The 26,705-nt window shown below is 40.5% G+C and overlaps 1 protein-coding gene across 6 annotated transcripts in view; it reads left to right on the forward strand.

The window, feature by feature from the left end:
• DOCK4 (dedicator of cytokinesis 4) overlaps positions 1–20,808 on the forward strand; it is a 246,908-nt gene extending 226,100 nt beyond the window's left edge. For 2 of the 6 annotated variants that reach the window (XM_004937544.4, XM_004937545.5), the window contains 11 exons: positions 2,073–2,156; positions 3,920–4,039; positions 4,933–5,054; positions 5,321–5,441; positions 5,952–6,033; positions 6,287–6,396; positions 7,462–7,629; positions 9,692–9,764; positions 13,662–13,775; positions 14,653–14,714; positions 17,778–20,808. In XM_004937544.4, coding sequence (XP_004937601.2) covers positions 2,073–2,156; positions 3,920–4,039; positions 4,933–5,054; positions 5,321–5,441; positions 5,952–6,033; positions 6,287–6,396; positions 7,462–7,629; positions 9,692–9,764; positions 13,662–13,775; positions 14,653–14,714; positions 17,778–18,200 — 1,479 coding nt within the window. In that variant the 3' untranslated portion in view covers positions 18,201–20,808. Of the gene's footprint in view, positions 1–2,072; positions 2,157–3,919; positions 4,040–4,932; positions 5,055–5,320; positions 5,442–5,951; positions 6,034–6,286; positions 6,397–7,461; positions 7,630–9,691; positions 9,765–13,661; positions 13,776–14,652; positions 14,715–16,927 lie in introns of all 6 variants that reach the window. The other 4 variants (XM_004937546.5, XM_416024.8, XM_015282398.4 and 1 more) reach the window with 3 other exon arrangements.
• Positions 20,809–26,705: the final 5,897 nt, after the last annotated feature.

Genomic DNA, 26,705 nt, shown 5'->3' on the forward strand with positions numbered 1-26,705 from the left:
TGCAATTCTTGGTCTCCTAGATAGTCTTCGTTTGTAGCTTTTTATTCCCTTTTGTCCTCTACCTCTTTCTCTCTCTCTCTCTTTGGCTGTATATCTAAGATAGGACATTACAACATGTATGTTTCACCAAGCATGTGGTCTTGAGGTAAGTATGACCGTGTCTTTACAGATGCTTTATTTCCCTTTTGGCAACTTCCCAGCTTTAAAAAGTAAAAGATCTAGCAAATAATCCCTTTTGGTCCACTGCTGCCTTCTTGATTCTGCTTTTTTCCTTCCCCATCTTTTCTCCTGATAGGATAAAAAGGGGTTGTTTCCAACTGCAGTAATTTGGCTGATATTACGTCTGTTAGAGCTACCCTTTCCTTCACTGGTTTTAGTACAGAAATACATCCCAGGAAAATCTAGAGAAGGGATAGCTCTTATGTAATATCTTTCTGTATGATGTATACTAAAAAGCATGAAGTGTGTTTTGTGCCTGTTAACACCTCTCACATTGCATTTTGTGCTATAACATATTTTTCTTTTAATTCCTTTGCATATGCACTGAACTGAGTAGAAGCACTTTCATGTTTAATTATTGGAAACCACGGGCTCCAAGACTTACTGGATTTAGTTGAATTCTGATTATTTTTTTCCTCTTAAAATACTGGGGATTTTGCTTAAAGTTAAATTATTACATCTCTGACTCATCCCACAGTTCTTGCAGTTCTGTATAAATCTCAGCCCAAAACTACTGGGACACCACCTGCTCAATATTGAAAACACATCAAGATTTTAGATGAGGGGGAAAAAAAGCAGCTGTCAGAAGTTTGGGATTTGAGAATTTAACAAGCAGTATCAGAGGGCTCCTTTTTGCAGTTTAAACCTATAAGACTTCATGTTGACTTATCTGCAGTGAGAGAGACATGTAAAATAAATATTCTTCGCTACAGTATCGGCATTTTCTAGACAGGTCTCATGAGTTGCCACAGCATGAAATTTTGGAACTGTCAGAGGAATGAGGTATATTAATCTCCAGCTCCACTGTTGCCTATATTTACAAATCATTATGCACGGCAAAAATTTTAATAGCTGAAGTTGGATGGATGGCCTTGTAAAGGCTATATGAGTGAATCACTAAGACAAGTGGGAAACAGCACAAAGCAGCCACTATTATCCTCTCTGTTCTATGGAGAGAAACTGTGTATGTGAACGGAGATCTTTTGTGACAAATGCACTTCTAAGAAGGTCTGTAAATCTCTCACATGAGCAGCTGGGTATTTTCTTTATAGAACAGAGCTAAGCAGAGTTGTAAATTCAGTACTGTCCCCTTGTAGGATAGGATAGGTGCCATGCTAAGTAAGATACAACTATGAACATAAAGGTGACTGTTATGTCCAGGCTATGGCTGGTAGATAAAAATTACTTCAGAGTATTATGACTGGTACAAATAGAGCACTGGAAGTAGGATGGAAAGACATGTAAGCTCATGACACAAACACACTCATGTATTGTTTGTCAGATGCTCCTGAAGTGAAAAAGTGTGGCTTTCTGAAATCAATGTCATCATGAGTTCTTTCAAATATTAATTATAAGAGTGCATAAGATACTGGCACGGTTCTGATGCATATAGTAGCTTACAATTCCATGCTGTTCTTAGAGTACCTTTGTATTTAAGCAATAGCAAACCTCCTAGTATGAAAATGCTTCTGGTCTAACTCTTTGCAGTTATTTGAAGCTCCTAGTTCACAGTCAATGAGAGAGAGGTATTTTGTTCACGTGACCTGTGTTTCATTTCATCTGTGATTTACCAGTTTCCAGATTTGATTCAGGATCTTTCCAGGATATTGAACAACTGGTTGAATTCCACTTCAAGAATGGCTACATTTTATTTATCCATACTCTCCACCAATGCAGAAATGAATAATTACTCATTTAGCATTGCAAAAAGAGCTTTTGTTTCAAAAATACCATGAAGAAACTGTTGGTTAAGAAAAAAAACAACCAAAAAACAACATACAAGATTTGTTTCTACTTGCTTTGTTGCTTTGTTATTTTGTGATATATTTTTTGTTTGTTTTGTTTTCCTTTAGGCATTCTTTGTCAAAGAATATGTTTTGAATCATCCAGAAGATGGAGAGAAGATTACACGCTTGAGGGAGCTGATGCTTGAGCAGGTGAAGTGGGGAAAAATCCTGGCTAGGTCAGCCGCGCAGCTGTTCTAGCTGAAATGATGTGTCCCAAAATAAAGTACAAAATGTCAGAGGTTACAGAATCACAGAATTGTAGGGGTTGGAAGGGACCTCCAGAGATCATAGAGTCCAACCCCCCTGCCAAAGTAAGCTCGCTACATCAGGTTGCACAGGTTACTAACTGCTTAGTGGTCTTCAGTATTTTCTGAATTAGTTTGCAAATAGACAGCAGCTTCGTATATAAGCAGGTTTCCAGGTCATGTTAATATATTCTCACTAGTTCCTCCTGTCCCTCTGAAGCACTTCAAACTATTATAAATTAAGAGTTGAACAAGAGTCACGTTTTTATACAGTGCTGATCATGTGCAAATATTTGCACAATGTATTTTAGTACTACTACAGAATAAACAGTATTCTCAGCAAATGGTTTGGCTTAAGCAAATATTTGTACATTGTGTTTTACCACTAGGGCAGAACATCATTTTTACTATAGTGTTTAGTATATGAGGACACGCACACACAGTGGAAGATATCTAATAACACTAATAACAATTGCCTGTCTGGTTAGGCACTAAAATAAACACCAGGTGATACAATCACAGAATTGAATTTTTATGCACTAAGTAATTATTCTGTTATTTCTTCATTTTCCTTTTTATTGTAGTCCTGATACCATGAATATTCACGTAGAATTTGCTACCAAAAATTTTGAAATTAAAAATAAATGAACTGTGTATGAATTGATGAAAGTCACAGGTTCTAGAATTAGATTATGTTATAAAACAGTTGCTGGGTTTCTTAATTATTATTTATTTTAATCTTTGTTTATGTTTGTTTCAGCAAAGCAAGATGATTATAAAATTATCCCTAGATATTGATTTGCTTATGCAATAAGCCAAATGATTAAACTTAAAACATTCTCTTTTTAAGAGAAGATGAATAAACCAAACATTTGCAAGTTAGACATTGAAGGAGAAGATTTAGAACTTTTCCATGAGAGAGATGAAAGGAGAATGTTTCCATCTTCCCTATCCCTCAGAAAATGTCAGGATGCAGAGACCTAACCATTGTAATTCAGTCTAAGTATACAGATTACATATAAGAAGGCTGGAAATGCTGAAACAAATTATTTTGATCAATTTATCATACCATTTCAGTTCTTTTAACTGACTTTTACCTATCTGTACTCTATTCAGCATGTTGAAATTTCAGGGTATTGGAATTTGGCAAGATGGAAATTCCTTTTTTTTTTTTTGTTAGTGTAGTGATATCTTTTGGTCAGATCAGCTGAAGGCACAGATATTCAGAGTATAAACAAAAGTAGGCTCACTACGCTCATTGTAATTTAGGTAATGTATATTAATGTTACATTGCAGCGTTTTTCAAGTTAGGGGTTAAAATTGCTAACTCTTTTAATTTATAATTCAGAGGTTATCAATTCATATAATCGTAGAACCATCCAACCTCCTGCTGTGGGCGGGGTTGCCCAGGTAAAATGAGAAGAAACGTCAGTCCTATTTTGTGTCACTGATTTTTTGGTCTTAGACTTTTAGATCTGCTTTGATTACAGGTCTCTCAGGGGTGCAAACAAATTATTTTAATACACATTTTAGTGTTGGTTTTTTTTTTATTTTTTGTTGTTTGTTTGGATTCATAAGATATTTTTTGGGTTGTTCAAAAGATAGAAGTGTAAAGAAAAGTGGTCTAAAATGTATTTTTTCTTCTTCTTCCTCCTGACTGTCCTACAGGCCCAAATCCTGGAGTTTGGCTTAGCTGTACATGAGAAGTTTGTGCCCCAGGACATGAGGCCTTTGCACAAAAAGCTGGTGGATCAGTTCTTTGTGATGAAGTCTAGCTTGGGAATACAGGTACATGAGCAGGTGCACAGATGAACCAGAAGACAGTCTAGCTGCAGTAACGGTGGTTAATTTTCCTAAGCAACAAATAGTGACATCTTTTGGTTGTTTGTCCGCATTACATCTTACAGAATTACAGTATCACAGAGCATAGGGAAAGATAATAAACTTTCCACGCAGTGCAGAGAAAAATCATAGAATCCTTAGAATTGGAAGGGACCATTAAAAGTCCAACTCCCCTGCATTGAACGGTGGCACCTACAGCTAGATAGTCATGTTTGACTACAGGGAAAGTATCATCAGCAAAAAGTCAAAATATTTTTTTTTTTTTGAAAAAAATATTTTTTCTAATGATGAGACTAATCTAAAATCATAGAATGGTTTGGATTCGAAGGGACCCAAACCCTCTGACTAAAGAATTTCTTCCTAACACCTAACATAAATATCCCTTGTCCTATTACTATTAGACCGTGTAAAAAGTTGGCCTCCTTCACGCTTCTAAACTCCCTCTAAGTACTGGAAGGCCACAGTGAGGTCTCCCTGGAGTCCTCTTTTCTCCAGCTGAACAAGCCCAGCTCCCTCAACCTTTCTTCTGGAGAGGTGCTCCAGCCCTCTCATTGTCTTCGTGGCCTCTGCCTTTCTTGTGCTGAAGGCTCCAGACCTGAACGCAGTACTTCAGGTGGGACTTAATGAGGGCAGAGCAGAAGGGGACAGTCACCTCCCTTGCCCTGCTGGCTACCCCTCTTTTGATACCGTTGGCCCTCTGAGCTGTAAGAGCATACTGCTGGCTCATGTACAGCTTTTCATCCACCAGGCCCCTCAAGTCCTTCTTGGAAAGATAAAATGCAGATATAACTACTCAATTAAACGTTCATTTCAATTAATCTTCTTTTAACAACTTGCAGGAATATTCTGCCTGTGTACAAGCTAGCCCTATTCATTTTCCGAATGGAAGTCCTCGTGTGTGTCGAAACTCAATACCTGTTTCTATGAGTCCAGATGGTGCTCGGGTAATACCGCGACGCAGGCAAGTTAAATTACTAGAAATTGATAGATTTTGTTACTCACGGAAGATGATCCATAGAATATTTTTACTGTGTGTGTACTTTCTCTAAGGTCAGTCTGAAGTATCTTCAGGTATGAATGGCTGCTTCTGTCTCTCTTTTCCCTCTTGTTCCTCTTTAGAAAATTTAGATTAAATTGTGGAGATTAATAGCATGTATTGTTTTCACATGAAAAATTATGATTGACAACTAGAGTAAATCATTTTATGTTTCATTATTTTTGAAATAGTCCTTTGAGTTACCCAGCTGTCAATCGGTATTCATCCTCATCACTGTCATCCCAAGCTTCTGCTGAAGTCAGCAATATCACTGGGCAGTCAGAAAGCTCTGATGAAGTTTTTAACATGCAGGTACAAATTATTGTCATTCTTCAAACTACTTTTTTTGTTTTTCTTGTGAAGTTATTTACTAAATTAATGCTTCTATTAGTTCATTCAGAAATCTAAAAATTACTGCTGATGCATTTTAAAAACAAATATTTAAATGGGCTGTTAGCCTCCTTGACTTAAGAAGAACAATTTTTATGTAACAGTTTCTTTCAAACTTTGAGTAAGCATTTTTGACAAATTCAATGTACTATGCAAAATGATCTGACTTTTCCTAGACTTTTCTATTCAGTAATCACAGTGATGTAATTATGTTAATATATTAATTGTATTTCTATTTATTTGATACTGTACTAAATCTTTTTGTGTAGTTACATTAATGTTCTTTACACTGTTTTGCTGAAAAATCACTAAGAAATTATTAGTTCTTTGTTTGACAGTAAAAAAAAAAAGTTTGGGTGAAATATATTAAAAATTTTTCTTTCCAAACTGATAAGTATGATGTGGTAACAACACTGTTTTTTCCATATGCAGCCTAGTCCGTCTACCTCAAGCTTGAGCTCCACTCATTCTGCTTCACCTAATGTGACCAGTTCTGCTCCATCCAGTGCAAGAGGTCAGTGCTCCTGTGGTAAAGTGAATTAAATGATTCTTGATCATTATTGAATTATTGATCATCTTGAATCCTTAAATAATTTTTGCATGATGTCACCAGACATCAAATTCAGCTGCTTTTGTTGTTGTTGTTGTTGTTGTTGTTGAAGAATGAGCATTAGTAGCGGCTGATGATTTGTTTGTCATAAGTAGTCATATAGAACTGAGATGACTGAATTTCAGTGTGTGAATCACTTGACACATTTATGTTCTAGCCTCTCCTCTGTTATCTGACAAACATAAGCATTCCCGAGAAAACTCTTGCCTGTCCCCCAGAGAGCGACCCTGCAGTGCCATCTACCCTACTTCTTTGGAAGCCTCACAGGTAGGAAGATAACTTCTTAACTCTACTTAAGAAGATGATAAAGGCACTTGTTGAACTTTGAGCAGTTTCACTGTCTGCTCAGTGCTGTTAATTTTCAGGGTTTTTTTTTGTTTGTTTGCTTCTATAAACAGAAAGCTTCTTAACACACACACAAAAGAGATGTGAAGAGAGTATACTGTATTTGGTTACATATCTGCTTCCTTTTTAAGGTTGAGATCTAGTTCTGATATTTACTTTTATTGGAAAAAGACCTGCATACCCCGATTGTCTGAAACAGCAGTGTTTGCTCAATCTAGGGAAGAAGAAAAACTGGAAACTTCCCTCAGTTTGTTCTGAAATAGATAATCCTAGCCACTGTGAGATCGTAACCCACTCCATGTGGCAATTCCTATTTTCAGCAGAGTTTTGGAAAAGAATGATGTTTTGTTGCTCCAGAGGAAATAATGAGTTGAGTCCTTATCTTAAAATTACTGGTGCATAGGTCTGTATAAAATTTTAATCTTTTGAGTTATCTGAAATGCAAAATGGGCTTGGTAAGCTAGGCAGTTTTGAATCCTTATTTCATCTTTTCTTCTAAATGGACCTGTTTTCCTAAAGTTTTCCTTTTATGTAGATGCTGTTTCAATCCACAATATCACACTATGTACATCTTGCTGAAGCTGAAAAAGAAGAAAACATAAGTATCCTGTGAAAGGCCCTCTTTTCAGCAGTAGCTCTCATTTCCACCAGAAGTTTTAACTCTGATAGAATTTTAGAATTGGATTTCTGGTTTCTCTGTAGTTATTGTGTTCTTGTCTCTTTCTTCTTCAGTTATTGAATTGGCTCTTGATTTAACTTTTTCCTCTTTTCTGTTGAAGTCCTCATGCTGTTACCTGAGGGCTTAATTATTATTAAAGCTGAGCGAGACTTAACAACAGGTGTCAGTAATTGCTTGCTGGTATATCAACTGGGCACGTTCTCACTAGTGGAGCCAAACCAATGTACAGGAAAGATCAGGAGGTGTTCTTTAAATAATGCGGTTTTACAGCTTGCCGCAAAGAAAAATTATCCCATTTTTGCTCCCAGACTGCAAACTCTTGCTTTGCCAAGTGGAATGCGGCTTCTGTTCCCCACTCCACCCGAGATTCGATAAGGGAGGCTGAGGAGCATGTATGCCCAGCCTCCACGCTCTCAGAGACTCGCCTGGCAGCAAAATCTCCCAATCTGTCTCTACCCTCAGTGTCCCAAGAGAGGGTAAGTAGAAAATTATCTTGCTTGTACAGTGAAGCATGTTTCAAAGATGAGAAGATCTGACAGTTTTACCCTTATAACCATGAATGAGGATGTATCTTTCTGGGAAAAGGTGCAATTTCTTTCTCTGATGCTCTGTTTTCTGAGCGTTAAAAATGAACTGTGATCAGAAGGCAAGTTCTGATTCTTTGCCTCATGAGGAAAATGGAAAAAAGAAATCCTCAGGACAATTGTAAGGAGATATATCTTAAGAAGCACCTGGAACTCTTATCAGAATTTAGATGGTCAAGTTTTAACTCACACTCTCTGTTTTTATTCTAACAAAAGTTAACTTTTACAGTCTTGGTTAGAGCTTCACACTACAGTCATGAGAAAAAGATCACCCACTTATGAATGTCTTTGGCTTGATGAATGCAAGGTTCACAGTAGATTTCAACCTGGAGGAATGAGATGCACAGGCAAATTCATGTTTTTCAAGTCCAAATCCAGCTCTCTCTTTTAAGGAAGTTGGATGGATTGCATAGAACCATACCACAGCGGTACTTCATCTGATCCCTTCATTGAAATTGCTGCTCAAGGTCATCTATGTACAGCTGTGTTTGGTCATCATCTGTTTGTGATTGCTTTTTGATCTCTGGCTGAGCAGTTGTATGGTGTGTCTTTAGCTCCTCCCATACGCTGAGGGTGAATGTCTCTTGTTGTTGACTGGTTCTTTAGTTTTTGTGCTTTACTTCTTCTTAGTGGAGCTTTTTGGCTTTCATGTTCTTGATTCTTTTGAGTTTCATTAAATATCCTGTGATTGCTCTTGCTCTTCTGTATGGTTTTATATTCCATTGCTTCAATATGTCCTCATTTCTCTGTAAATCATGAAGCTTTTTGCCTCTTTCAGCTTCCCCAATTTCAGTTGCTTTTTCAACTTCTGCTCTTGAGCTTCACAACATAAGAGATTTCAGCAACGTCACCACACTTGCCCACCAGGTCCTAATATAACACAGATTCTCTATGCAGTGAACATTTGATCCAGATCAGGCAGGAATATATGATCACAATTTCTGTCGGTAAACATGTAGTTACGCCACTTCAGTTTAATGGTAGCTCTGGGAGAAGAGATGATGCACAGACAGCAAACCCGGTCTACTCAAAATCTATCAACACATTCTCTGATGAGATGTTTTAAATCAAGTAGGATTGGCTAAGTATCTGTCCCTCATTCTCTAACACAGAGCTGCAATATGTTAGATCCATGATAATAGCTCTGCAGCAGCATTTGCCATTGTGTGAAACCATAGCATCGTGCCTCGATGACTTGGAACAGTGCCTTTGTGAACACTGGGAGGAGATAGGAGAATAGAGATTAATAGATTTGGATTTCACATATTTCCTCATTTTTTTCTTAAAAAAAAACAACAAACATAATGTTTACTCTGTTCTTGTTTCCTTTGGAATGTACATCTGTATTACTTTTGGGATTGACTGTATGTTGCTTGTTCCTGTTGTCAAGATAAAACAGAGACCCACTGATTATTTGAATGTTGCCAGAAGAAATGATTGGTGGAATTATAAAATCTTTTCATAAATTTACTGTGATTATTTTTTAAAATCAATCCAAAAAGAAAGAAAAAGAGACTCTGATCAGGTCTCTTGCTGAAGAGAAGCAAGAGTGATACTGGTAGAAAAAGGTTAGCATTGAAAATAACACATAATGCTTTTCAAAGATAATAGCAAATCAGTTCCTCCGTGTGTTTTGTATTCAGTCAGGTTAACTCAGTCAGATACCTGACTGAGGACTGAGCCTCATTTTGTCATTCAGGGAGCAGAAAACTGTCAGAATTCAGTATGTTATATAATCCTCCCACTGATTTCAGTGTGTACAGTTTTCAGACTAGGTATACACCTTATTTGTGTACGCATTTTTATTCAAGTATTTATGTTCTTAGGTGATGTTTATCACTCTACCTCCAAGTAGTCCCGTGTAGTAGGGATAATAACAAAAATGTATTTGTTCTCTCAAAGGTTACACATATAACTGCAATTATGAATAAACCATTCTGGTCTTGATTTACAGAGAATGTTGTTTAATCATATTGGAGACGGTGCTTTGCCACGAAGTGATTCTAATCTACCTGGCCCTGACAAAGGTGAGTGGAAATTTTGCACCATACTAACCTTGGTAGTCAATGAAAATATAATGCATGTTGTCTTGAGCATATAACATCATCTCTGAGTTTCAAAATATTACATAGGTCTCTCCAAAAGTAGTGCCTCTATTTAATTCCATGGAAACTACAGCACATACAAAAAGCACAATAACGCTACTTGATAGAGCAAATTTTCAGCTACAAAACACTGTTTTTCAATGCAGTCACCACCCTTAGCCAATTCATGTGGGTGAGCTGATAGAGACGCTATTACTTCTGTGCTGTGACAGCTGTGCATAGCTGTCTGGAATGTGGCTTGTCTTTCATGTCTCTGTCACTGCAGCTGATACACACCACCCACCGCCTCACTCTGCTCACATCCACTGTTAGGTCTCCATAACTGATCAGCAAGCATCAGTGAATGTTAGCAGTGTCATGTCCTGTCCATAAGATATGACATGCGGAGATCCATACACAATCATCAGTTTTAATGAGAATCTATTTTCTGCAGTTATCCCCAGATTTTGGCACACGATTATCACAGAAATACTGGCACTGTAAGAATTAAATCTGTCCTACCTGCACAGCTAAATAACATGACTTGAGATGGCACACCGAAAATCTATCTTAAACTGTGGAGCTAAACTATACAACCTTAAGAAACCAAAATCAGTCTCACAATTACTTAACAACTTTATGACTTAATGACTTTACAAGAGCTATGACTTCTAAGGAAGTAAATCTTGCAATTACTTAACAACTTTGAGATAAAAAGAACAGAAGGAGAAAATGGAGGAAAATGGACTGAGCAAAGGAGACAGAGAGATGGACAGAGAAAAGAGATCACTCACAAAAGAAATTGAGAGAAACAGGGAGAACAAGAGGCAGAGAGACAGACAGAAAAAGGATCACTGGTCTATTTTGAGGAGTTCCAATGTCAGCCTACTGGTGCCAGAGAAGGGATGAGGGGATGAATGCACATGTCAAGAGGTCATAGTCTTGAACCCATCAACATCAATGATGATGAAGATGATGTGGGACCCCTCTCAGGCATCCTTTTATGTCTGCTAGGTTTGTGAGTGCACCATCCCAAGGTCATAAACAAGTGAATTCTCAATAACAAGTTTGTCAAAAATAAGTTTGTAGCAAAAATTTTCTTGCAGGAAAAGTTGTTGTTGTGAGCGAGGTAAGACTATCCTGTTTGCATGGAATCTCATACCTCAGAAATAGCGGCCTCCAACTGGTTGTCATGATGATGGCCTTGCACTGCAAGTGTTTGAGGTATACCAAGAACATCTCAGAAAGGCAGGAAGTGTTTTTTTGTTGGTCCTTTACAAACGGTGCCATTTTTTTTTTTGCATGGAGAAATTCATTGGCACCCTTTTTGCTTCATAGGCACTTCCATGTCAGATACCATTCTGTCAGATTGTTCCTTTGCTGCCGTCTGTCTCACGGCAACAAAATGTAACGGGATATTGGTGAGAAGGTTCAGCAGTACCACCAACATCCACCTCTGATGCCGTGTGCCAACATAATAACATAGGAGCAATTTCTTTCAGAGCAGCTCTCACAAATAAAACATGCTAACATTCTTAAGTTTCAAAACACTGCCAAAAAACGGGAAAAGCAGTGTCTGTTTGGACTGAGCGTTGTGCTCCGAAGGGCCCAAAGGTTCACAGAAAGGGATGGTGCAGTAGAATGTTGCAGCAGGCTGCTTGAGAAATCTGTCCTTCCTCCATCTAACTGTGATGTTAGAGAGAAGTGTAGACAGCTGAAGCCTAGAGAAGATGAAGTCTGGGGCAATAGGAAGCTAAAGAAATGGGCAGAGTTCTGAAGTTGTCTGCCTGCAAATCCCCTGGACAAATGTGATTTGGTTACGCTTTGGCCTAACTTGAGTAAATAAGAAACCTGTGAATGTCAATAAACAAAGTATTTTCTTCTATAATTTTTCACATGGGGAAATTCAGTATTGTTGGCAAAGTTGTTTTCCAGGATTTTGTTATACGCCCTGTATCCATTATATACTCCATAATATCATTAAGTGCTACCCTTTGTTGCACCATGATTTAAGGTTTCAACAAAATAGATGTATTACGAACATTTCAAAACTATAACAAGAGCTGGCTAGGAATCAGATTTTGTTCACTAAGAGCTGATTTGTATAAGTATTTGTACATCCTCCGATGTAAAATTTTTCACAGAACAAAAAATGTAAAATAATATAATGTGAAAATGTCAAAGCTTTTGTAATGGCCTATGCAGCCAAGTACACTGTAGAGTTGTTAAGATAAATGCTGTCTCCCGGAGACTTAAGCAGTCCAAAAAACTAACTGCTTGGGTAACTTGAAAGCAAAAAATGGCTTCTCAATAGATTCAGGAATTTGAATTACCCAGGCCTGGTGCCAAGTCATTTTTAGGATGAAGGCAAAAACGCACTGCCAGGTGACAGCTTGCAATAAAAAGCAAACAATGAATTGCATGCTCTGACAATAAAAAGGCAAAACGATCTTCTAGAAAATAGACTGATTATTCTGTGTGCTGTTCTCAGGGTCAATTAACGTGCAATTATGCTGTACCAATATTGTTACAGCTATAAAATGTTATTTGTACTGTACTTTTTGTGTTAAGTCTTGTATAGAGTAGCAAATTGCCATTCCAGTCCTTCTGAAATACATTAATGTTGCTACAATAGCAATAACTGATAACATCACTTAGTGTTTAGCAGCAGTACTTTGCTTTTCAGTTCATCTTCGTAAATGAGCACAAAGTCCATGTAGGTGGGTCTCTTCTCACACGTGTGGTACAAGCGGATGACAAGGAAACTGTCAAAGCCAGGCACGATCATGTTATTTCCTGAAAAAGCTTTGAATTTGGTGGAAGAGGTTTGGGGTTTAAAGGTCTCAGGAATTCTTCACCTCCCAGCGTTTGTTTTTTGTAACTTGTTTGTCCCTTTTTTTTTTTTTTTTTTTTGTTAGTTTTCTTTGGAAGCAGCTTTTTCACTGTTCTCAGGACGTGTAAGAAAAAGTGCAGATTTTTAGTTAGTGTGCTGCTCATGTTAAATGCCCTAACTTTCTGTCTGACTTGTTCTTTCCAATAGTAGTGACTGTATGAAGACAAGTAATGATCCAGTTTTAGTATGGAAGCTGTTCCCGGCCTTATGGGGATCATTCAATTAAAGTCATGGTGTTTGGTAAAAGTAACACAGAACAGCCAGTTTTAGATATGATAGGTGATATTTGATTTGCATGATCCTGGCTCATGTATACAAACAGCATATACAAATTGTGCTAATCTATAATAACTTATTCAGTTTTCTTCAAACACTTTTATTTCTCCTCATTCTCACTCCCTCAATTTTGTGCCCTTCTTTCCTCCTTCTTTCAGTTCTGGCAACAAAAGCCTGCTAGCACTGAAGGCTTTCTGAGGGACATTGATTAGAATTTGGCGAGTTCCCATCTTTAGTCCACTCTGTATATAAAATGAGTTAATGGAAACAGAATATAAATAATCCGTCCTCATCTGCCTAGAAACTTCTAAATAGGGGCCTGGTACAAAGATAAACCGATAATATTAACAGGCTTCAAGCTTATATCCCTTTGTGGATGGATTTGCAGCACAGCAGTGCGCTATCTCAACTGCTGTTGTTATCGATGGTCCAAACTGCTATACAGCCTCAAACTGACCCAAGGGCCAAATGCATAGGTTAGGCAAGCCAGGAGACTGACAGGTATTATTTAAGAGCCTTTCAAATCCTGATGTAAGCGTGAGAGCTTTTTAGGCATGCTGTTAATTTTCATTCTGTACATTTGTAGCCAAACAAAGAAAGGCAAGTCAGAGAGCCTGAATGTGACAGCTAGAAGTGGTGATGCCTGTGTCAGCTTTTGTATTCTCTTCCAGCTGTAAACGCCACTCCCAGCAGCTGGAGCCTGGACAGTGGGAAAGAAGCCAGAAACACATCAGACAGTGGGAAGCTTATATCTCCTCCTGTACCACCGAGACCTGCACAGACGGGTGAGTTAATGAACATTTTGGTCTAAAATCCAATCAAAAAATGATTTACTTGAGGGCTTAGATTCTTTCCACTCTAACATAAAACTTTCTGGGCAGGCTAGTTTATTATTCAGTTACTGACATGGAAGGCTGTAGAACTGCGTATATTTTCTTCTCATTAAGCTTATTTGTAGCATTCTGTTTTCAGTACTCTGCCTCTTCACTTAATGACTGAGGAATTTCAGACACTTTATTCTGATAGTAGGGCGGATGATCAAACTTAATCTTTTGATCGTACAATAATTAGAGGCTAGCAATTGGAAATGATCGTTAATGAAAAAGAATCTTACTTGCCAGAAAATGCTCAGCAGTCATGGAAGTATGTGAGTTCCGCTACTATAACTAATTTGCCCTTCAAAAGACTAATTTTCACGTAAAGAACAGACAGATTAAGTGGTATTATAAATATAATTGTTCTCAAGGGAGAGGAAACTTCTAGAAGTTTCAGCCTTATGCCTCAAAGTGCCTTCTGTATTGTATTTTTTCTTATTTGACATTAAAATATGGAATATATTTCTTAGGAAAAAGAGGAGGGAAAAGGGGGAGCAGAAAATACTTTCTTTAAATCCTGTTATTGTTTGTTTGGGTATAAACAAATTTACATGATAGAAAATTTGCCATGGAGGATGGCTGAAGGAATTTCTTACGCTTTGTTTGTTGTATGGCAAGACAATCCTGAAAAAAGAAACAGAATTGTTAAGACTACTTGCAACTACTGAGCCAGTACACAGAGAGAACTAGAGATATTTGTGGGTAGAATGATCTCTTACCTCTTTAGAAGATTTCTTAATGAAAACTGTAATACAAAGACTGCATTGGAATCTTTCTGACTTTACAGCATCACCAGCAAGACACATAGCCTCTGTTTCCCCTTCTCCTGCTGGCAGATCACCAATGAAGGTACTGGCTTTTTGCAAGTCAACCTCCTCTGTGGGACAGATCGTATGTGCTGTGGGGTATATCATATGTATTTAATATGTTATTTGAGATTATATTATATTCTTCTTCCATTATATTAGCATTTTTATTCGTTATCATATGCCTGTACAAAATTCATTCACAAGAGTAAATAGCCATAACAATCAAAGCAGATCTGAAGATTTTAAAAACTGCAGGTAAGAAATCTAATCTTCACATTGTCAATATTAGACTTCTCACCTATGTGCATAATCAAGCTCTGTTGAGTAAGGGGGAAGAATGGAATGTAAGAAATAAATGTAAAAAGTGTTATGTGATCTACTTAGTCCGGAATGCCATCTTCTCTTCAATAGTGGCAGAAGGAGATGCCAGTTAAGGAGAACCTGTTGTGCAGCCCATTCCTCTTACTCCTCCAACATCCAAAGCTGCTCTGTTAGGAGTCTCAGAGGGTAATCCCTGCTCCACTAATTTTAATACTCATTGCCTCTGCAAGGCAATCCGGGGGGGGGTTGTGTGAGAAGCTGGAAATAGTTTGAAGCCTGCCAGTAGGAAACACTAAGCAGAGGCTGTGAATGAACATCAGTTCTTCTGTAACAGTTAGGCACCTGTAGAAAGAGGGGATCCTCTTAGCAGGTTTCATTTCTGTTTCGATGTATTTGAAGATATTGGTACCCATTTGTTGTGCAACAGCTTATTGGTTAGAAAACTTGACCAGGAAGTCTTTGTCTCCAGCAGCACTGCATGGCATCAGTGCACAGCCTGCATACTCCAGGAAAACCTTGCTATTGACAGACAGCTTATTAGTCTCAGGGATAATTTCTGCCAACGCATGCAAGCTGAGGTAGTTGTGCAGTTGGAAATACAGGGGTCAACAACCTAGAAGGAGAGCAAATCAAAAGGAGCAGGATTGGTGCTTCAGGCACCGAAGTTAGAGGGCATTCCTGCTGAAGTGATCCATCAGGTATTCAATGCATAGTAAATGCCACAGATGTGCACATCTCCTGAGGAGGAGGGAAGTGACACCCCAAAAACACCTCCTTTCCCCTTAGTCATAATTCTGCAGTCATTTTCTTCTGTATTGCCCCATGAACCTGTTAGTTTTCCACTTGTGGCTGTAAAGTGGCTCAGTTTCAACAGAGAGTAATTGTGCTTGCTATCAAGTGCCCTGTAGTCCCGTTACCATGGTACACCTGCTGAAGTGAGCACTGATGCCAAGTTTCTGATCAACTGCTTACTAGGAATCTCTTCAGAGCATTAGGATATTGCACAAAAGGTGACCAACTCTGCCTGTGTTCTTGAATTGACTCATTACTGATGGTTCCGAGAGGTGTTTAAAACTTGTCCTAACCTTTCCTTCTAAAGGCCCAGGTGGAATTTAAGCATTTTACAGCCAAACTCTGGATTGATGCTTCAGAGGAAAGGAATGCTGGCCCAGGAAACTTCTGAGAGTTGCTGGATTTCCCTCCAGGCAGCCATGAATATCCAGACTCCTTTGGTGTCTAGACTGTTATTCACTATGATACACAGAGTCTGCAGTGTTGTCAAGAATGAAGTGCTTGCTCCTGCTCAGCTGCTAAATTGAATCAGGCAGGATTTACATGTATTTATTTGCATTCTGAATGTCAAAAGCCAAGCTCCTAATTTTTATCTCTAGTCACTTAATCCAAGTGTCTAGTGCTCTTGGAACCTGAACCAATTACATCATTTACTTGAAAACTTTGACCCTGGATGTTTGTAGGAATAGGAGTACAGCTGCACTTTCCTTAGACACAGAGGGTTTGAATCTGAAGCAAGTGCTTAATACGCAGCATCTCCACAATGTGTGAAATGTCTTCAACATGCACTGAGGTTGTTGGAAAATTTGCTCCGCTTTTCCTTAGATCACATGGTTCAGTTTTTAGTCTTTGTTCCAACTGTTACCTGCTGCTGTCCTAATACAAAACCCGCTGATGCAAATGAGGATCTTTCCATTGGTTTCAGTGTGCTGTGAATCCAGACGTAGTAACTGAGATTATCTCAGTGGAATGAAGTCAGTGCAGCCAGCTCTATACATTTTTGCTCCTCTGCCATCCCTCCCTACCCTTGTTGCACAGCTCACAATTTCATCTGAAGCTGAGCAGCTAGGTGCCAAGCAGTCTAATAAGAATTGGAGTCAGAAATTTGTCTTTGATATGATTTCTCCATCCATTTTTCAGCCTGTGCTTGAGACTGTTAAGTCTAGGTTGTCTGATTGCTCTAGTCACAATTAGGTAAGTTGCCAAACTTTCCCACTTGTAAGGTGCATTCTGACCTGTTAGAGCAGTAGCTGAACTTGCTCCACTAGAATAGGACTTCTCCGTGGTGGCTTTACTGTCCCTGCCCTCCGCTTTTTGTCAGTGCTGGTGCTGAGCCCTCAGCTCCCTGGCCCTCACCTTCCCACAGACCTTCCTGTCTACACCTTCCTTTGGGCCCTCGTCCCTGGGGCTGTGACGGTGTTTTGTGTCATGCACAGTGGCACAGTGCATCCAAAAATCACCTGGGAGGTGGGGTTGGGCCGCAGTTCAAACCTCACAGTGTAAATGTGTTTCTGTTGCATGACCGTGCACTGAAGTTGTGAGAAAAGCTTTGGAAAATGAATGTTGAAGGAGAGATTGCAGCATCAGCATGGAAGGTGATGCAAGTCCTGTGTTTTGGCATTAGAGGGCAGGACATCACTAGGCAGACGCCATGCGTGGGTATGGATTTCACTTAAAAGAACTGGGAAAGCTGAGAGCTCATTTTAAAGGCTTCCAGATTTTTCCGGATAGTAAAATAACAATTAAATACAGTTTTGCTTCCACTTAAATGAATTACCGGCATGAGCACTGTTCAGGGTATACTTGGGCACTCCCGAAATGAGTTTTTATTGGTTTCTTACTGAATCTTAATTAAAACCGAGATGCAACGCTGCATTTACCAAGCTTCAGAACCTGTGCAAGTGCCTCTGTGTGTTTCCAGTTCAAGCACCGGAGTGCCCTCCCGAGTTCAGTGCCTCTAATTTCTTCTCACGCCCTTTCTTTTGAGCAGGGGTCTGTGCAGTCATTCACGCCGTCTCCGGTGGAGTACCATTCCTCGGGGCTCATATCCAACTCCCCGGTGCTGTCGGGGAGCTACAGCAGCGGCATCTCTTCGCTCAGCCGATGCAGCACCTCGGAGACGTCGGGCTTTGAAAGTCAAGGCAGCGAACCGCCGGCGACGGTCCCGAGCTACAGCGTTCCAGAGGAGCCCGTGAGGAAGGAAAGCAAAACCCCGCCGCCTTACAGCGTGTATGAGCGGACTTTGAAGCGCCCCATCCCTCTACCTCACAGCCTCTCCATCCCGCCCACCGACCCCCCTGCCCTGCCGCCCAAGCCGCAGCTGGGCCGGCCCAGCAACGCGGAGAGCAGCAGCAGGAGGACTGAGCCGGCCCCAAGGCCCAGGCCATTGCCGCGCAAGGTGTCCCAGCTATGAGGAGCCCTTCGGGATCTGATCACAAGGAGTTCTTTACCATTTAAGGAATAATATTTTTTAAAAATGGTAAAATGCGTTTAGTTAGGCACTTTAATATTTTGCCCGCCTTTCCCTTTCAGTAACTTTTAAATGCTTATTGATGTTACGTTGCACATTTTAAAATGAAATTACTAATTTAGGTTGCCAGATATTATAGGAAGCATGAATGAGTGGTGAATACTGATAAATGCTTTCCTCTGTACTTTATTTTTATTTAAAAATTTAAACCTAAGCCCCTGCAATTCTCATGTGAGCCAGATAGACACTCCTGACAAGAAACATACTGACTGGGTCTTTACTGCTAGAAATAGCAGCACATGCTCTAAGCAAGCAGTCTGTAGGCTCGGGTGTTTCTGCAAGTAGACGGAAAGTCGTTTCTCCCATGCAGTGGATGGGTTGGTTATTTCAAACGTCTGTGGAAGAATGGATATGATGCAAGTTATACTGCAGAGAGCTGAGCAAGAATGTGCTTTGGAATTTTTGAAGCAAACACTTGGTTGCTGTTATTTTTAAGATGGAAAGATGCCCGCATTTCATTCAGTGTAGAGCACCTTTCTGGTGCCATTAGCCTACTACCGTACCCAGTGCATCCTTGGCTTTTTGAGGTGCAACTGACCTTTATTATTCCAGTTGGTGTCTTTTTGTTTTGTTTTTTTTTGGTTTTTTTTTGTTTGTTTGTTTATTTGTTTTTTTAAATTGCTAGTAAAGGTCCTCTGCTGCTTTTGAGAGTTCATCCTAAAATACCAGCAGTGTATTACATGGGCACAAAAAACACATTCATGTAATTTGATTGCTGGATTCAGCACTGAGTTGTGCCGGGGCAATACACTAAACACAGTATGAATATGAATTACTAGATATCTATTAAAAAGAAAAAAAAAAAGTAATTCAAAAGCAAATTCGGAGTTTGTTAACAGTTTTGTAAAAACCTAGCAAAAATTCCAGATGGCTCTTTGGATGTGTACATAGCAGTGCATCAGGCTGGGGTTCGCTTTTTAGGTCGAGTTCATCTCCGTGATCTGCTGTAGGATAGTGTTTGGCCTTAGGACGTACCTTAGTGACTGGCATCTGGAAAGCTAACGCCATGCCAAGCTGTAGGGAAAAAAAGCACCTTCTGTATGTATTTTTGGTATCCACTTTCTTTTACTGACCGTTTAACACGTGCTTGGGAACAGATGTATGAACTGCATTTTAAATCACGCTGTTAAAGATATTCTCCCTCTTTTGTTGGGAAGCTCACATTGATTTTAGCTGTGTCTGATCTGTTGATAGCTTAACTGGAAGAAAGTGACCACTTTTTATATTCTCTGAAGCCTTCAGCAGTTATAAGCTGTTGATGGTGGTTATAGAGGTTTTCTATAATAAATGTTTGAGTATTTTTGTACATAATTGGTAAATTTTAATAAGGAGTGTACCATTATGTGAAAAAGAAGCAAACGGTTGTGTATGCAGTAAGATTGTTATAACTATGCCAAATACTTTATGTATGGAAAAAAGAATATTTGTAAATATCTGCTTTTAACAATAATTCTGCCATATTGACTTTACAATTTTGAATGTCAGAAAAATTAATATATGTTAAAATATTTATGTTTTAGTGAAAGTATTCATAACTTGAAAAGGAACGTATGAATTTTAGCTTTGTATCTTGCTGATGTCAAAGTCTGAAATTCCTTGAACTAGCTCTCGCTTTCAACTATAACATTTTTGTGTCTGTAACCACATCATAAAAGGCGCAGAAGGCTCCGTATTTATGCTGGTAGAAAGAGGTAATACTTGGGGTTTAAATAAGGTGTCACAAGTAAGATAACAAAGCTGCTTTTTAAAAAAAAAGCTATTTTATTTTTTCTTTCCCCGTCCGTAGGTTAATAGATTTTGTTAGGTAGCGCTTGAGCACAGTATCAATCAGTGTTATATGCTCCTGAAGCCACTTTTTGTTTCTGGCAGTGAGCAGAGTTGTTGCATTTATCCCTTGCGTGCATTACGGAAGTCAGCTTGGCAGCACATTTCACGTTACGTAGACACTCACGTCGGTTGCTGCATAATATTAATATTGGAATAAAATGACTCGATTAATCTTTACAGTACACCTTGTTTTCTACAGAATGAGAGATTACAATTGTGTTATCAAGGAGTTTAAGTTCTGACTCTGTCTTGCTAAATCTCGTTTCATTTCTGTTGAGTATCTCCTAATAGACCGGGTTTTCTCCCCGTTTGGATCCTTAATAGCTTTGTGAGACAATGCGGAGAGCATTGACCTGCTCTTCTGAACAAGGAGGAATGTAACATTCTCTCTGAGAGTTCACTGTAAATTAACCTGCATGAGCACTCTGTTTTTATAACCATGACGTCGCGAATACTCCGCGTGATAGCAGATGGTATAAAATTGACAGAGTACTCTGAAACTGAGCTGATGCATTTTCTGCTTAGTCAGTTTTGACAAATTGATTCTGTAGATCAGTTTTTCAATCTGATTTCTTATAAAAACGTAGTATGAAATTTTGTTATGTATGTTGCAATACCCAGAGCTTGAAAACCTAATGTAAATAAAGGTCTCGTTTGAATTTTATGCGTTACTCATAAATATAGTTTGATCACTTTCTGGATGACGGTGGGTAATTTAGAAGCTCATAAAAGCAGACCCAGGAAGACAAATGGCTGCTTCTTCTCAATAGCCTGAATGTTAGCCAGCTTATGTGTAACAGCAGAGATGATCGTGCATTTGAATTGTTGGTATCCCTGTGATCCAAGAAGCAGCAGCAGCCACACCTGGCTGGCCTGTCAGTGGTGCGGTCCAGACCCATCTTCTGATGGGTTAACACTTCTGTGCCTAGTTGAACTCAGTTACCAAGGTCTCAAGCTGTAGCCTGTGTCCTGAGAGAAGCTAAAGTTAGTTTGTGATGATCAGGGTGTTGGGGTGGCGCAGATACAGTCCTGCTCATGTGGAATAGGCAGTAATTATGTGCAAATCCCCTTTATATGGCAGTGGTGCCGTGCTGTCCTGCTTGCTGGTCTGCATACTCACAGATTGTTGGCAGTCTGCAAAAAGCCCAGTGACTGGGCAGATTCCTATAGGCAGGAGTCAACGCCTGGGGTATACATGGTGAAAAGCATCTTGTGTTGAGTGTAACTGTGCTTGTACCCATAACCAAAGCAGAGCCCCAATAGGCCCCTGCTGGAGGGCATAGCCTTCTGCTGGGCCAGAGTGCAAGAGTGCTCTGCCTGGAGCCCGTCAGATCCTGACCTTCAACCGCTCTGCGTCAAACTGTGTAAGAGAAAGCCATTTCTGTATTTATTTAATGTCTTTCTCTTCTCCCTGTAGTTAATTCAGCTTTTGACATGTTTCACGTAGACTTCTTTGGTGATGAGTTGCTTTGAATGACATTACTAAAAACTCTTGTGATGAAGCGGCAAAAATTTGCAACCCTTAGGAAAAGGGAAGGTTTAGAGCTGCTTACCTTGTGTGTGCTCCATGCATCAGGATGCAGAGACTCTTCCTAAGTCATAAGATAAAGCTGCTGAAGGAAGAACGTTTTTAATTGGATTGTTCGGTAAGGAACTGAGTGTGCTTGTAATGTATGCTTGTAATGTGTTTTCACGCTCCCAGGAAGAATAATAGTGAGAGAAATAGACATTGAAGCATCAAATCTATTTCTTTCAGGTCTTGTGGCGTGGTTTCATACCAGCTTAACTGCTGGCTGAGCTGTAGGGAGCCATAGGGGAGGCTGAAAGTCCTGACAAAATGTTTTTTTTATTTTACAAAGGCTCGGGTTGTTTTTTCCCGTTATCCTATGGCTTACCAGAGGAAAGACGCCAGAGCACAGAGAACACTGCAGTGAGTTACAAGGGAGAAGAACTTCTACGTCCAAAGCCCTGCAATTTTTTAAAATGGCTCCCTGGTTTTTGTAGACGGTTGTTTTCTTACTCCACTGTGCATAGCTGATGAGTGTGAACAGCAAAGACAACAAACAGTACTTTAGGGAGCAAATTGATGTCCAAATTTCATCGGAAATAGCTGCTCTGATAGCTCATAAGCTGCTGGGATTCCTGTTGTATATTTAAATGTTTTACATCAGTCATTTACTATCGGTACTACATCCACTACTGTATTTCAATTTCTTGCATTTGTTTTGAAATGACTTTGCGGAGGGATTCTCTGCATTGCATTCTTGCCTATTTGTGCGAGACTGCTATTGCTGCTGTTTATCCCTGGCCTCACTGACCTCCCTTGAAGTGTTTCCTCTTGCTTTCCAAAAGAAAAGCCATCATCAAGGAGCTGCTTTCACCTCTGCCGCGAGCAATGTTCCAGCACAGGCACCTGTCTGCTCCTCGGGGAATGCCCGCGCCCTCAGAACAGAACAGTGGTGGGGCAGTGCCTGGGGAGCACCACTGGGAGTCTGCGGTCACCAACTTGGTGACAGCTCAAGGACAGGGACTAAACAACTTAATAAACTCAGGAGGGGTGGTGTAGGCAATGTCCTGCAGGAACCAAGCCTTGCCCAGGAATGAAATTCAGCCCCAGGTGCCCTTCATCATGTGGGAATCCCTTGCTTCATTTCCCGTTCCTCTTCAATTCACAGAAAAAAATATTCTAGGTAGATACGCAACTACTGTTTCTAAAGAGGGTTGCTGAGCATGAGACAAGGAACAACACGCTCCTTTAGTACAGGGAACAGGGAAATGCTGAATGTATACCCTTCAAACCTTGGCTGACTTGGGACCATTGTCTCTGGGCCAGCAGCGCCCAGTGGGTGTGTGCTGCCGAATGGTTTGTCCTAATCCATTGAATGTGCTTAGGCAGTGCCAAAGCAGAGAGTGCTGTAGGGCCAGCTGCAGACACCAAACTCAGTGCTGGTCCCATTTCTGCCATCTGGTGCAGGAAGCGTGTTGGCTGCCTGTTCCTTTCTGAGCAGCTTGGCCACTGTGCTGATGCTGAGACGTTCAGCTGGCCTTTAAATATGGTGCTGCAGCAAGGATGTGATACAGCACGCCCTAAGATGCACGCAAAGGCTCATATCAGTGCTGTTAGAAATTAGCCTGAGTCCAGGAGGAGCTGGGTGACAGCAGCTGGTACGGACTGAATTGTGCTCTCACCTGAAGAAAGCGTAAGTCTAACGCTGACTGCAATACACTTCACAGTGAACAAAACACATCAATAAACTCAGCTATTTCTTTTCAGATAGTGAATTAGGAGATGGAGCAACAAATATCACCGTGCTGCGCTCTTCCCAGGCCATTAAGGATAGCAAAGGAAGATTGCGCACGCTGGGCAGAGGCTTTTTGTGCTGCCAAAGAAAGCGTTGGCGCATCGGCAGCCCCCCTCCAAGCCCTGCCTCGGAGCTGAGGCGCATCCGTCAATAGCCCTAAAGCTACAGCGCGGTGAGATTTTGTAGCTGTGAAACCTGAGCTGCATAGTGATAAGCAGACAGGGCCTGTAGGGGAGCAGGCAGGGAGAAAAGGAGAAAAGTGTTTTTCAGGTCACAAAGATCTATTTTTCACTTCTGGAACGCTGCTGCTTACTGAGGAGTGCTGGGCTTTTACCATATACTTTAATGTTTTTTTTTTCTCCTCTGCGTGAAATAATGCTTGGGGGTTGTTTTCTCTGTGTAGCTTTGAATGATGTTGTTGTTCTGCTGTATCTGCAGAGGATGGGGTTTTTGTTGTTTTGGGTTAGTTTTTTTTTTTTTTTTTTCCTTTTTTGCTCCTCAATTCTTTGCAGAGAAAGGGAAGGACAGAATAAAGAAGAACAAAAATGGTGCTGTTGTCTTTCAGCTGTGGTGGCTGCGTTCTCTGGCTGGCCCTTGATCCCAAGCCTTCAAGGGGTAACAAGCAGCCCTAAATTGTGAGTTTGTTCCTTGTTTGAGTATATGTTACAAAGAGAAGAGAGCTGATAGGGTTGCAGAGAGCAGACTGGTTATGAATGGCACCAAGTACCTCTGGCACGTGCTATGACCGCCCCTGGGGTGAAGCAGCTTCCCAGGTGGCATGGGGGGCACAGCTGTGGGTACCTGCAGGAGCCCCCCACCTGCCTGCACGCGCTCCCCATGTGCAAGGGCAAAACAATGGGTGAGCTCCGTTCTGCTGGGCAAAGTGTGCTTTGTGCATGTGCTTCTGCCATGGTGTGTGAATGATAAACTGCAGGGAGCTGCAGCGCCGTAAAGAACACAGAAATGGTTAGAATGACAAATTCTAAGTCACTGTGCTCCTTTGGTATTATTGTTCCTGTGGAAATGGTCTGGGAAAAGCAAATAATAATGGTCTGGAAAAAGAAATAATAACTCTACGCTTATTTAGCTTGAGAACTTGGGAAACTTGGGAGATTTTGTGAATTCTCTTATTGAGCCCTTTCTGTCTCTGTGCTGCTTCTGCTGAAGGCATTATCAGCCTATCTTACAGGCACAGCTCTTGGCATGGTGCTGGCCAAGCCTAGGTGCAGCAGGGTGCCACGCCATCAGTCCCTGCTGCCCACGAGGGGGGTGCGTCCCACGCTGAGACCAGAACAGCAACGGGCCTGAGGTGCCCGGGGTAGCAACAGCAGCAGTGACGCAGATGGCAGGGTCAGCTGTCAGCCACACTTACCTCACTGAAGACTTCACATGGACTGTCAGGTAACAATAAAAAAGACATCTGGCAGACACTCCACCTGCTCGTAACTGATCATCACTAATAAACCTGTTCCAGAACGCGCTGCCAACATCTCAGCTATGACCACATAACTCAAGGTAATTAGCAAATGGCAATTGCTGAAATGAGTTGCTTTCGTTGGCCGAGTGAAGGAACCAACGCTGTGGTTGCTATTGACAGAATGAAAGCTGTTTTGTGCAGGTTTACTGAGCTGACTAACAGCAGGCTGGTTTGCTGGCTCATTCTTTCTCTGATGATTTGTGTATTGTGGAATATGGGGCTGTAATGGCTTTATTTTTAGAAATGTTGATTATACATAACGAATAGATACTGCAGCTCGATCAACCTGAACTTGCTCTGGAAACCACAACTTCATGGCTGATTTCTACCTCAGCAATGGACAGGCGTTTACCTTCAAAAATGAAAAAGAGACTTGGTTTAAACCATACTACGAATGTATTGTTGACAGAATTGAAACAATAAATGAACCATGCATAGACTTATCTGTGCTGTATGACCACCGTGCTTTGCCTCTCTCCCATCCTCACTGTGAGAGCCACTGTAAAACTGGAGCGCTGAAAGGTGGGTGAGTGCTCATGGTGCACCAGGACCTATTTGGAGCTGACAAATTGCTGGGGCTCTCCTTGGGCCATCTGCAGGAGGCTGTTTTGCTGCCTGCTCAGAGAGCAGGGAGGATCCAGAGTGGTGAGGGAAGAATGAGTGCCCTTACTGGGTCACTCCACAGTTGAGTAAGCGATGCTTCCCTGCAGTGTGGACAGAACAGCTCAGTGCAAGCCAATGGACATGCTCCCACCCCTAAGCATGCTGTCTGGTGGGAAATGTTGGCACAGAGAGCCAGAAAATAGTGACCAAATACCAACAAATCAGAATAACTGAAAACAGACTCCACAGGGGGAGACGTGTCCTGGTGATCGGGTCATTCAGATTCACACTCTGCTGTATGAACGCTCAGCACCCACAGAAAAATGCTGCAGGTAATACTCAGGTCAAAGAGATCTGGGGTTCTTCAAAAAGGATATTTGTTTTTGCACAAACGTGCTGAGATGGGACTTGGAGGGCTCTTTAATTTTTGCTTTTTCTAACTGTGTTTGGAATAAGAAGCAGAGGGTGGTGGTGGAGATGAAGGTGTTAGGAGGATGTGTGGAGGAATAGCTTCTTGTTATTTTAATCACCTCGTGACATTATTCAAGCAAAAACAATCTCCCAATGCTTGTATCTCTCTTAAGACTAAGGACTGTTTTATGTTTAGTGTTTTATTCTTAAGGCTTTTTTTTTTTTTTTTGGTAAGATTATGCATTATGCAATTATGAATAACTGCTCGTTTTGTTGCATAATTGGAATTTTTGGTACAATTGGAACAAAAGTATTTAAACTTCAGGATTGGTTCACTGAAATATTTTCATTCCAGGCGAACCGCAACCTGCATCAGTTTCTTTACGTTCCTTCCTCTGAGATCACTGCATCTAATAGGAGTATGAATGATGTCTATATGATCTGGTGCACGCTCAGGGTGAAGGTGGAAGCTCTTTAAACCATTTACAATCAGACGGTTCAGAGGCAATCATCTTGAATAGATTAGTCCTGAAATGCTCTCAATGTGGCGGAGAATTGAAGATATAAAACAGCAATTACTGTGTAGTTGCGTTCTGTTTCTGTAATGTGTTTTGAAATCGGGATGCTACACACCGGCACCCTTTTTGATATACAGCATGCAATTAGGAGAAAAGCAAAATATAATTTGAACTCTATCTAAGCTGCCAGAAATAAATGATAGTAACATGACATGTTACAATCTGCTGCTGTTTTTCTGTTGGTTCATTT

Source organism: Gallus gallus, chromosome 1 (genome assembly GCF_016699485.2).
Source record: "Gallus gallus isolate bGalGal1 chromosome 1, bGalGal1.mat.broiler.GRCg7b, whole genome shotgun sequence".
NCBI lineage: Eukaryota > Metazoa > Chordata > Aves > Galliformes > Phasianidae > Gallus > Gallus gallus.